The sequence below is a fragment of the Mytilus trossulus genome, chromosome 10 (assembly GCF_036588685.1).
Source record: "Mytilus trossulus isolate FHL-02 chromosome 10, PNRI_Mtr1.1.1.hap1, whole genome shotgun sequence".
NCBI classification, from domain to species: Eukaryota; Metazoa; Mollusca; class Bivalvia; order Mytilida; family Mytilidae; genus Mytilus; species Mytilus trossulus.
The window spans coordinates 27,806,425-27,820,100 of record NC_086382.1 but is presented as its reverse complement, the minus strand read 5'-3'; the positions used below and the strand labels follow the sequence as shown (position 1 = coordinate 27,820,100).

The 13,676-nt window shown below is 32.3% G+C and overlaps 1 protein-coding gene across 1 annotated transcript; it reads left to right on the top strand.

Annotated features, from left to right (window-relative positions):
- The first annotated feature begins 1,243 nt into the window (after nucleotides 1–1,243).
- LOC134686137 (xaa-Arg dipeptidase-like) lies at nucleotides 1,244–13,020 on the top strand. The gene is made up of 6 exons (XM_063545810.1): nucleotides 1,244–1,667; nucleotides 3,809–3,957; nucleotides 4,286–4,428; nucleotides 8,923–9,077; nucleotides 10,209–10,443; nucleotides 12,782–13,020. Exons 1-6 carry the CDS (start codon nucleotides 1,302–1,304, stop codon nucleotides 12,916–12,918), a joined length of 1,185 nt encoding a protein of 394 aa, XP_063401880.1. The 5' UTR covers nucleotides 1,244–1,301; the 3' UTR covers nucleotides 12,919–13,020.
- The last annotated feature ends 656 nt before the right edge of the window (nucleotides 13,021–13,676 follow it).

The window sequence follows — 13,676 nt, the reverse complement described above, 5'->3', positions numbered from 1 at the left end:
TCAAGTGAAGGTTTTAAGTTTTTACAAAAAAAAATTTGCTACGTTCGTCAACTTTTTCTGTTTTACTTTTGTATAAATAAAGGCAACCGTAGTATACCGCTGTTCAAAACTCATAAATCCATGGACAAAAAACAAAATCGGGGTAACAAACTAAAACCGAGGGAAACGCATTAAATATAAGAGGAGAACAAAGACACAACACTGAAATGTAACACACACAGAAACGGACCAAGCATCAGACAAAATCCCACGAGAATAACAAATATAACATCAAAACCAAATACATGATTTTGGGATAGACAAGTACCGTGACACGTCTTATCGCAATGTGAATTTACACTAAAAAATAAGAGAAAACAAACGACGCAACGTCAAAATGTAACACACACAGAAACGAACAATAATATAACAATGGCCATCTTCCTGACTTGGTACAGGACATTTTTAAAAGGAAAAAAATGGTGGGTTGAACCTGGTTTGTGGTATGCCATACCTCGCAATTTAATGGCAATGTTAAATATAACATTGAAATGACAACATAATATTACAGGACTACAATACAAATAAATAGGAGAACATATTAGACAAAGAATCTTTATAATAGTCATTCATTTTATTTTTAATTTTTATTTTTTTTTAAATTTTAAATGGCTAACATCTGTAATATTCTTACACTTGGCCGCGTTGTCTTGGATGCTATTGTCTGCTAAAGCATTTTTAGCATATGTATATCAAGAATATAAGCTTGTAAATCAAGGGATTTTAAAAGTTCAAATGCCATTTTCAATTATGGGTTTAAACAAGGATTTGTATAGTTAGGTTTTACTATACAAATCGGTTTCAATTATCATATTTAGTCTAGCAAGGTATAGAGTAGTTTGGGTTGTAATAAAATTTCAACTGAAGTCTACCTAGTCACACAGTCCAATCTCACTCCTATATTTGATGAGGTTTTTCTTGATTCCAAGAGGGTATTTTCAAATTATGATAGATGGATTTATTTTAAAGGTCTTTTTTATCAATAAAATTAAGATGATCAATGTTACAATTTCTTTGGGAGGCTCTAGTCGGACAAAATTGCAGTCGAAATCATGTTCTCACTACAGTGAAATGTCGTGGTGAGGTAAATGACAAGGCTTTATCATAAATCGTACGTGTTATATCATTGACTTCAGATAAATTTATACATGTACTAAAATATAAGTGGGTCATAAAATATTTTTCAACTTCAATTCCACCAAAGGTAAAATATATATGATACTCATCATTTGTATTTGTGTTCTCTCGCTGGTATTGATATAATGGATTTGTTAAAACAGTCGATATTTCAAGCAATTGATGAAGCGGCAGAAGAATTGGAAAAACTGAGCACGGATATATGGCGAAATCCAGAACTGAACTTTGAGGAACATCATGCGCACGAAATACTAACCAATTTTCTTGAATGTAAGGGTTTTAATGTCAAAAAGAAGTTTTCGATGGATACTGGATTTAAAGCTGAGCTAGGTTCCACAGAAAATGGACCTAACATTGCCGTGATTTGTGAATATGATGCGTTACCGGAGATCGGACATGCCTGTGGGCATAATTTGATTGCTGAAGCTGGTGTTGCCGCTGGTCTTGGAATAAAAGCAGCATTAAGGAAAGCAGAAAAACCATTTGGCAAGGTAGGTAAACATTTTGTCTTTTAATTAACTAATATAAAGGAGTAACAAAGAAATAAGGAGACTGTTAAACAAAACTTAGGTTGGCTTAAACATCTTTTGGAGAGATGCATTTCACCAGCAACGACATCAACCCACTGGTTAGACTTCGAAATTACGTTTGAAATAATTAGAATCTCCATAAGCATGTTTTAAAAACATTTGAATTATTATTAGACGGTATCCTTGGCATCTTAATTTATTGTTTCTTATTATCATTCAATCAATAACAAACCTTTCAGCAATTGAGCTTTCAGATGCCTGCAAGGAGAGCTAGGCGGAAGATACCAAAAGGTCGTTCAAACTCAAAGCTGAGAATATTTACTGGTAACGTCATGCCATTAAGATAAACAAAGCTTTCAGATGCATGAAAGGAGAGCTAGGCAGAAGATACCAAGGGGTCATTCAAACTCAAAGCAACAGTATACAAAACACAACATAGAAAACCAGAGACTGAGCACACTAATTCCACAAAAAACCCGGGGGTGATGTCAGGTGCCACTGGAGGATAAACAGATCTTAATCCACATGTTGCACCCGTCGTAATGCTCATGTAAATACAAACCCGGTGATAAGTTCTAATTCTGTACTCCAAATTCGGAGATTGTGAATACCTTGATTGGAACATAGCAGTCGTAATACTTGGATCAGACATACATAACAGTCGACAAAGTCATGATGAAGTCAGTGATATTTTCGAAGGAATGATTTTTATACGCCCGTCAAAATTTTGACGGAACGTATTATGGTATACAAATGTCCAGTGTCCGTCCGTCTGTCCGTCCGTCTGTCCGGCGTAAACATGTAGCCCCGTAACTTGAGACTTATCCAAATTTCATGAAACTTAATATAGTTGTTTCTTAGGATGGTCAAATGATCTGTATACTTTTTGGTGAAAATAAGATTAAAACTTTTTGAGTTACGACAATTTGTAACTAAAACAGGGGTGTGGTTTTTTTTTTCACATGTCGCACCGTATCTCAAAAACGATTCTTGATTATGGCTTAAAACTTATTGGTGATGATTAAAAATTTTATTTTTGAGTTATAGAGTATTTTGTAAAAAAGGGGGAGGTTTTTTTTTACATGTCGCACCATATCTCAAAAACGATTTATGATTATTGCTTAAAACTTTACACATGTCTTTGTTATATTAATCTCAAGATCTGTATACTTTTTGGTGATGATTCAAAATTTCATTTTTGAGTTATTGAGTATTTTGTAAAAAAGGGGAGATTTTTTTTACATGTCACGCCGTATCTCAAAAATAATTTATGATTATTGCTTAAAACTTTACACACTTCTTTGTTATATTAATCTAAAGATCTGTACACTTTTTGGTTTTGATTCAAATTTTATTTTGGTGATAATTAGTTTTTTGTAAAAAAAAACCAGGGTTGAGGGTTTCACATGTCCCGCCGTGTCTCAAAAACAATATATGGTTATTGCTTAAACCTTTCTCAGAAACTATTTATGATTATTGCATAAAACTTCCACACAAGACGTCGGGCGTATCATGCGCTCATGGCGCAGCTGTTTATTACTTCAAGCACCCCTTGGATACCGCATCAACTGGAAGATGTATACTCCATATCAATGTGCTGCTAGAATTTTGCAACACAGAAATTGAAAGTTTACAAGTTGAAAGCTGAACTTATCTTTGTCATCAAGGTTTATTCTCAAACGACCCTCCTTATTTTTTTTCAAGTTAGATGATATATGCATTCAAAATAGTCATTTTCTTCTTTGATTGCTATTCCATAAGAACATACATCAAGCATATGATTTTCCATGATTTCTTCCTTGGTAAGTGTCGTCAGGGGAACAGCTGAGTTTCAAGTGAATGGTAAAACCGAATTCTTATATCAAGCCATTCTTGTTATGTAATTCACACAAAATTAATGTTGTGTGTGAGTTTGTTGATGTGAGGACAACCACATATTTGTCATGGATGTAGGACAGGTGCATTCAAAATGTAGGTACAAGACAGAACAATTGAATTGTAAAAATATCTGAGTGGAGCACGGTTTCCAGTATACCACTGGGCAACACAGTGATACAATGACGTAATATGATAGGTTTCTAACCAATCATACTCTTTTTCAGATAACCGTTTTAGGAACGCCTGCTGAGGAGGGAGGGGGAGGTAAAATTGACATGATCAAAGCTGGTGTCTTTGATGATATTGATGTCGCCATGATGGTTCATCCATGTCCCAAAACTGTATCCCATGTTTCACTTGCAGCTGTTGATATGTAAGTGTTTTATTTATATCAGCATTCATATTAATAATGTATTTTTTTTTGGAAAAATATTTATAAATTAATCAATGTAAACCCAAGGAAAACACATAAATACCGCGGAAAATCTTTTTTTATCTTAAAAAATTCAATCTGAAAACAAGAGTTGTTAGAAAAATAAGACAGTTACAAATATGTCATTGCCTGTCTTCTAAAACCCACAATTTCATTGTTGGCAATAAAAACAACCAGTTGACGTAAGCCATCTTTTTTAATTGTTTTTTCCTAATGTTCTGATTCCATTTTGAAATTTGTCTCCTAAGCATTGTGTTTTTTATTGCAGGGTTACTGTCAAATACACCGGAAAAGCAGCACACGCTGCAGCCTATCCATGGGAAGGAGTTAACGCCCTTGATGCGGCGGTACTATGTTACCAGAACGTGTCTTGCTTGAGGCAACAGATGAAACCTACATGGAGAGCTCATGGTATATTTAATTAAACATGAATGTTTATTTATAAATACGGGAATATATTCAAAACAATATTTGGATAAAGAAAAAAATGCGTTTGTAAATGGTAAATTACAGTATACAAACCAAACATTTTTTTTCACACAAAGATTATGAAATAAGCATACCATTGAAATGAAAACTATCATACATTGGATAATATCGTTGAAAGTTTTTCAAATTTAACTTTAATGTGATTTTAGTTTTTAAGGAACTCCAGGTCTTCATCATAGTCAAGATCATCCTTCAATGAGACAACATTCAATAATAAATACACTTTTTCTTAACTTGTCATTTTGATCTGAACCTTATCTGGTAAGTCTGAACAATTAGTTATTACGTCATGTTTAATCTTCCGGTCAATTTTCAGACTTATCCATTGCAGTAAATTCTAAACTGTTCATATAATTCACTTGCAGTCAATTCAATGCTGATCAGATATTTCACTTACAGTCAATTCGGTACTCATCAGATATTTCACTTACAGTCAATTCAGTACTCATCAGATATTTCACTTACAGTCAATTCAGTACTCATCAGATATTTCACTTACAGTCATTTCAGTACTCATCAGATATTTCACTTACAGTCAATTCAGTACTCATCAGATATTTCATTTACAGTCAATTCAATGCTGATCAGATATTTCACTTGCAGTCAATTCGATACTGTTCCGTATCTTTTAAACACTATTATTAAGTATGATGTTCAAGTGAACAACTATGTTCTTCTTATATGGTTTATGATGGTATGATACTTAACCAATAACGGGAGGGATTGTACTTGATTTTCATATGCCGAAATCTTAATCTTTCAATCAGTTAAATTGAGATATGGAGGTGGCATTTCAGTAACTGCTAGTAATCTTTTGTTAATTTATGTATCATTGTCATTTTGCTTAGTTTCTTTTGTTACATATTCTGACAGTGGACTCGGGTTTTTTTAAACCGAATTTTACTGTGCGTATTGCAATGTGTTTCTTTATTCAGCATTGGCTAGATGTATAGGGGTGAGGTCGAGATCTCACAAAACATGTTTAACCTTGCCGCATTTTTGCGCCTGTCCTAGGTCAGAAGCCTCTGACCTTTGTTAGTCGTGTATGTTTTTTTTAAAATTTAGAATTCATTTATATGTTTTTGAGTTTAGTGAGACTTACATTTACACTGAACTAGTTCACAGTTTTATAAATGGTCTAGCTGAGGACCACCTCCCGGTGCAGGATTTTCTCGCTGCGGACCATTAGTGGTCATCGGCTATTGTCTACTCTCTGGTCGGGTTGTTGTCTCTTTGAAATATTCCCCATTTCCATTCTCAATTTTATTAGACTAAACAAATCTTGAACGACTGCAAGCGAATAATGTATAACACAGATCTAAATTTACCGCAGTGGATCAGTCTGAAAATTTATCAAACGAGATGTTCAGATCAGAATGACCATAAGTGATCAGTTTACCAGTGATTGAAGACACATTCTCCTCACTAGCTTTGACTTTCAATAACAGCGACATTAATATATATATATATATATGTGGATATTTTGTATTTATGGAAAACGTAAGAAGAAAGCTTCTTGTTATTAGACATTTACAGAAAGTCCGAAAGTTCCGACTGTTGACTCCGACTTTGACAGCAAAAAATACAGGTTTCGTCTCAAATATAATTTAGAAGGCACACTAGATTCACTATTAGTCCATAAACGGATCAAAAGGTTCTCCACCGACAATAAGAATCAAAATTTTAATCAAGAGTTTTGTAACAGCACATTTCAATCGGATATGTCTGCATGCTCATGCACATATAAATGAAGCCTGATTTGTTGTTTTGATTGATTTGTTCCCCCTCATTTATGCCATAGTTTATAAAAATGTATATATACACATGGAAAAAAGTATTGCAACACCAAATTGAAATTGAAATTAAAAAAACACTTTTTATTTTTTTGTGATATAATTTGGTAAAATAGAACTACTTATTCATTATTGAAGTATCACCTGAGTTTAATCAATAAATATATACTCGGTAAGTTTTTATCTGCACATGCAGCTACTGTACCTGTAAACAGCAAAACAGATGTTTTCATCCTCATTGTTTTCAACACTTTAAATAACCAAATTTTTAAAGTTATGTGATTGACACCTTGTAATGGGTCCTCGACAACTCTAAACTTCAGCAAGATGACAGATTATCAGAATGAGAGAAGCAGGGATGTCGCTGTAACAACTGCACGTATTGTTGATCATCACAATTCCAATATAAGTCGTTTTGAGAATAAAAATGTCACTAAACGATGTTAAAGACCTTCCGAGATAAAGAAGACCCCCTATATCATTTGCTAGGGAAAATCAAGCATAATAAAGGTTGGTCAGAAGGAAACCCATTGCATACAATACAATCCCAAAAAGAGAGTGGTAGGCATACAGGAGCCTTTAACAAGAACTGTTCGAGATCGACTCATCGCTACTGGTTATCGTGCGATAAGACCATTTCGGAGACCTTTGGTTACGAACAGACACACAGTTTTCCGTATCCAATGTAGTGCAGAGCTCGCTAAAGTTGAAAATTAACATCGTGGAGGAAGATTCATTGTTCCAATGGAATTCGGGTCATCTTCCTTGGACGGATCGTAGCCCAGATTTGAACAATCTCGAGCATATATAGGACACTATTGGCCGGGAAGTGCGCGAAAGGACACCCCAGTTCAAACACACCATGCAATAAACAATGCCTTTCATCAGAAATGGTTGCTGCTACCTTAGCAACAAATTAGTCGATTTTTTGCATGAATCAGAAGACGTTAAGATGCGGTTATCCGTTTAAATGGAGGCTGCGCACAACGTACTAATTCTTTGGCGTATAACGATCAACCATGATGTGAACAGTCATCTGAAGATTAATTTTGAAATGCCTGACATTGTAAAGTTCGACTACAGTCAAAGTTGTAAAATGTATTTTTTTGTACAAAAACCACTTCATTTTGTTATTAAAATTGTGGTTATATCAATCATTTTTTTTAAACATTTTTTGTTCGTTTCAATGCCAATGTTATCATAACCTCTGTTTCAATAATATTATACAAATATCTTATTATATATCATCTAAAAAAAGAGGCTGATTTTTCAAGTTGTGAAAAATCAAGGTGTTGTAATACTTTTTTCCATGTGTATATATGAACTTATCTTTGGTATAAACAAAATCCTGCCATCTCAATCTTTTAATTAAAAAGCTTTGCACATTAAAAATATCAATATTTTTTAACAATGCTTAGATAAAATAATTATGGAATAGATATTCAATGTTTGATGTTTCCTTTGTCTAAGATGCTAAAACATCCTTTTTACAATTTATGCCGATAGCATGAAGAACTATAGTAACTTTCTGTTGAATGGAAAAGGGTGCGCTCAATTGTCATTCCCGATCTATAAAAAGGGTTCAGGTTTCCAGAATTTTGTTTTAAACCACAAGTAGATATAGGAAGATGTGGTGTGAGTGCCAATGAGACAACTCTCCATCCAAGTAACAATTTAAAAGTAAACCATTATAGGTAAACCATTATAGATAAACCAGTACATGTATATGGTCATCTATTCGAAAGTTGATTTCTCAGTATAATACTGTTTTAGATAACAATGGATCCTGTTAGAAAAAAAAATTCTTGAGATTTTTCTTGTTTTACATCTTCACCCTCCTATTTCATCGAAGTTTCTGCATCAATTGATTCATGTCATTCTTTAATGAAAAACTTTTATCATAATCGGCATCTTGTAATAACGCCATTTACGCAACAGTAAATCAACGGAAAACCTGATCAACAGAAACGTAAGGGTAAAATTTAAATAAACATTGCAGAATATAAAATTCTTGTCAAACATACCATGGGTGACTTAAATGATGGATACTTTGTGGAGGCACCCAAGATAAAAACTCAGACAAATTGTGGAGTCTTGTTCCAGGATCTGTAAACAGAAGACAAAATAAATCATTGTGTAAAATCTCATGTATCTGTTATTTGCAAATTTTACCTCGAAAAGCTGATTTTAGTACCTTGTATTATTTTGAGACGACCCCCTTCATTTTAACTGTTAGAGTCGGTGTCAACAATAGGTACCGAGACTTTCTGTAAATGTCTAATAGATGTATAAAGGACAACCATAGTAATGTTAATGACAAATTTGCAACTGCTATGCAGGATATCAAACATTATACATTAACATTATTATGTATTTTATTTCTACATAAATATACATTACAAAACACGAACAACTGTGTGATCGGAATTAACTTGAGATATGTGTTTGTTTGAATTAATTCTGTGAGTTTCATTCAAATGAAGGAAATATTAGCTTGATAGGGTGATTTTTCAACAAACGTGTATATTTTATTAATTTTGTTTTGATTTTGAATATTTGAGATAAAAAAAAAATGATATACATGGTGTCATCTGATTAGAAAAATTGTTATATAATATTTTAGGAATAATAAACAAAGGGGGTATCAAGCCAAATATCATACCAGAATTTACTGAACTAGAGTACTACTTCAGAGCGCCAAACAAAAAAGAACTCGATGAACTGAGAAACAAAATGAAATCCTGTTTTGATTCGGCAGCCACAGCCACTGGATGTCAGGTGTAGTATACAAAGCAATCTGAATGCTGACATATAAAAAAGAAGATGTGGTATGATTGCCAATTAGACAACTGTCCACATACATGGCATAGTTGAATAACCCGATTTAACATGTGAAAATTAGGTCGAAAATTAAAAAGGGTTATTACAACTGAAATTGATAATCAGTCTTTTTCATTTTTAGCCATGGCGTTGTCAGTTTGTTTTAGATTTACGAGTTTGACTGTCCCTTTGGTATCTTTCGTCCCTCTGATGTAATTTTTATATATCTCAGACTTCAGGCCATTATATTAAGCCGCACATTACATTGACATTATTTGTTATGATCAGTCTATCAACGTTGTCAAATCGGACCACTTTGTAAATGAAAATATGAAAATCCATTTACAGCGATTTTGACTGCACGAAAAGCTGAGAACAAGATTTGTTTACAAAATAAAGTTTTTTAACCACGGACACTACATACAAATGAAAAGGATATTACAGTACCGCTGTAAGAATTACTGAATTCAATACCGATACCAAAAGTCCCCGTTACCTGTTATATAATATGCCTCTGTCATGCACATTTTCTACATTTGAAAATGCCTGTACCAAGTCAGGAATATGACAGTTCTTGTCCGTTCATTTTTGATGCGTATTGTTATTTGATTTTGCTAGGTGATTATGGACTTTCCGAATTGATTTTCCTCTAAGTTCAGTATTTTTGTGATTTTTACTTTTTCTAAACGGTGTATTCTGGATTTGCTTTATACATTGGTCATAATCACAGCTGATATTTGTCATTCTACAGGGATTTGTTTTACTATTATTGCGACATTGTGTAGCATTTTTTCACGTAGACCACAACTTTGAATGATGTCTGCCGTAAAAACGAAGTCAGTTTCATACCCTATTTTTTATTTTATATCATGAAATGAGAAATTTTTGTATCAACAACATATAGTTTTTAAAATATAATGTATTGATAAGAGAGTCATAAGAGATTTGGTGATAATTAGACATATTTGTTGCATCCAAAATTTAACAAAATCTATGACATAGCCCATTCACTGTACCCTGACCTAAAGTATATACACTATCATGCTAGTATTTTAATTTCTTGTTGAAGTCAAGAGTTTTTGATTACAGGTGTCTTACACATTTTCCAGCAAGCCTTATTTGAATCTGGTAACAAACAACCGAATGGCAGACGTCTTTTGGAATAATGCAAAATCTATTGGTGTACAATTTGATGCTAAAGAGGATATTATAGCAGGTTCTACGGATATGGGGAATGTTTCACAAATTGTTCCTAGCATTCACCCAATATATGGCATTGAAACGACACATGGAAATCATACAAAAGATTTTGCCACTGCGGCAGGTATGGTATTATGTTTGTAAATCAGTAAAAACTATACATCTTCGGATTTTAAATGTTTGGCTTTCAACGTTCCTGACGATGATAGATCCAGAAAAGCCCTTCGGACGCAAGAAATTATTAAACGTGTTGCTTTTATTTTTTTACAAGGAGTACAATAATTATTACACCAAGTTCCATAAATAATAATAGCATCAACTGTTATATTAAAAAAAGGACTGCTGCGCTAGGATTATTAAATTTGTTTAGATATGATTAAAAGTAAATGCAAGTATCAAAAGATTTCCATTTATGAAACTTTACTTTTTTAATTTTAATGTTATATGCGAGATAATTCGTAAAAGCTTTCTTCGTGTTGGCGATGCATTATCTTATATACTTTAATAGTAATGAAATATTGGTTGTTGGAGATAATTACTATATACCAGAAACAACATTCATCACTTTTGTGTCTTGCAACAATTTTTGTCAGCACCATAAGTGATATTTCTGAATGCAATTATTGGGTTATGTCGCTTTGTACAAAAGCTAAGTTTTGATTAAAAAAAAGTTTAAATGTTCTTCAATGTTTCCATCTTTGGCATACTATATTATGGAACACCATATATTTATAGTTTTTATAATAGTTGATAAGATGTTGTTTCGAACCTTATAAACATTGTCAATTTATATTGTCACGTTATCCGATAGCTAAATTATATAAGAACGAAAACGAAATAAATACAAACTTTGCTCCTATTTTGACCATACCGAGCCTTTACGGGGCGCCGAATGGGACTCTTGTGGTTTTGTACAAAATTCAATTCTGTTATAACAAAATCATTTTTGTACTACAAAACTATGTGCTACAGACTTGTTTTGTGAGAACTTCAATTTTGTGATGACAAAATTCATTTGTGTAGACAAAATTCCTTTTTGTAGACAACATTCATATTTGTCATGACAAAAGTCAATTTTGTCTAAAAGATATGCAAATAAAAACATATTTGCATACAAAATTGACTTTTGTTACCTGATTTGGAAATTAAATCACAAAGGTCAATAGTATGAGGTAAGATTCAATTTTGTGAGACAAAATTGACTTTTGTGAGACAAAATTGACTTTTGTGAGACAAAATTCAATTTTGTGAGACAAAATTCAATTTTGTTGAGACAAAAGTCAATTTTGTTAATTTTGTTGAGACAAAAGTCAATTTTGTCAATTTTTTTGAGACAAAAATCAATTTTGTTGAGACAAAAGTCAATTTTGTTAATTTTGTTGAGACAAAAGTCAATTTTGTCAATTTTGTTGAGACAAAAGTCAATTTTGTCAATTTTGTTGAGACTAAAGTCAATTTTGTGACGACAAAATTCATTTTTGTGACAACAAAATTCAATTTTGTAACAACAAAATTGACTTTTATTAGACAAAATTGACTTTTATGAGACAAAATTGACTTTCGTGAGACAAAATTGACTTTCGTGAGACAAAAATCAATTTTGTAGAGCAATCATTCAATTTTGTCAATTTTGTTGAGACAAAATTCAATTTTATCAATTTTGTTGTGACAAAATTCAATTTTGTCAATTTTGTTGAGACAAAAGTCATTTTTGTCTCACAAAAGTCAATTTTGTCAATTTTGTTGATCACATTGGTCAAATTTGTCTCACAAAAGTCAATTTTGTCAATTTTGTTGAGACAAAAGTCAAATTTGTCAATTTTGTCTCACAAAAGTCAATTTTGTGTAACAAAAGTCGATTTTGTATGCAAATTAGTTCACAGAAACCAAACTAAATTAATTTGAATACAAAATTGACTTTTGTCGCTCAATTTTCAAATTAGGTTACAAAAGTCAAGTCTGTGTAACAAAAATGAATTTTGTCATGACAAAAGTGACTTTTGTCCGCTGATAGATAATTTTGTATGACAAAATTTTAAATTTGTAGTATGATACAAATTTTGTTAAACTGAACTCATTTTTGTTGAACAAAAGTCAGTTTTGTCCGTACAAAAGTCAGTTTTGTCCGTACAAAATTGAATTTTGAGTACAAAACCACAAGAGTCACATTCGGCGCCCCGTAGCCTTAACATAACAGCATATTTTGATAATATATCGCAGATCAATTTGTGACCCTTTAACAAAAATATAAATTTTTTAATCATTTTGAACCAACCGTTTTGTCAGAAAAACTACACTGGTTATGTAACAGTTTGACAAACATCAATTTTGATCATTGAGAAGCTTAATATTCCTTTTACAACACAACGTAATTAAAATGACTTGCCTTGATATCTTTACAGATACACATTTATTGAAATATATTAAAGTTATTAAATCATTACATGCTTCATTTGTTTCAGGTGATCCAAAGGCTCAACTGCACACTCTGAATCAAGCTAAAGCTATGGCAATGACTTGCCTTGATATCTTTACAGATACACATTTATTGAAAGATATTAAAGAGGAGTTTGCAATATTTAGCAGAAATTCACAATGAGACTAACGACGAAGAAAACGCATTGGAAACTCGCGGATATATTATGCAGTTTAAGATTTGCTAAAATTGTAACCGTATTAAATAAAGTATATTTATCACTTACTTGCGCGTTTTTATTAAAATTTGCCGAACATAAAATGATATTGAAAATTAACATTATATCTTTGAAGCTTTTGCGTGTCCAGTGATCCTTTTATGAATATTCAACTTTCAGAAACGCTTAACTTTTTCAATCATTTACTATTCTTCAAAAGAAAAGTGTCTACACAAAGGTTAAGTCTCTACAAGAAGTAAAGAAAAGAAAGTCTTTTAGCTAAGACATCAGAAAACCACTGACTTTCGACAGGTTCATGTTATGAACATATGGCAGAGTTTTTAAATAACTATTATAAAAGAGTTTTTATCGTCTTGTGAATCAATTTAGGCATTATTCATTTAAGGTTGATACATTTCGATCACCTTAGCTGTAATTGGCAAGACCTTTAGGAATGTTTAGTCCTGAATGCTATTTCAACTTCGCACTATATATTGAACCAATTTACTGATTATGAGTTGTATAAAATTACTATCAGGTGTTTATTCTACAAGATGAGGCAGTTAATGTCTATCATGATACCAACAAATACACGATATAATTTAATCTCCAAAACACACATTAATATTATCGAAAACTTTCGTCTTAAATATCTTTTTTGCATGTCCAATAGTTGTATGTTTGTAATTTTATATGTAGTGATTTACGCCACAGAAAAAAAAAG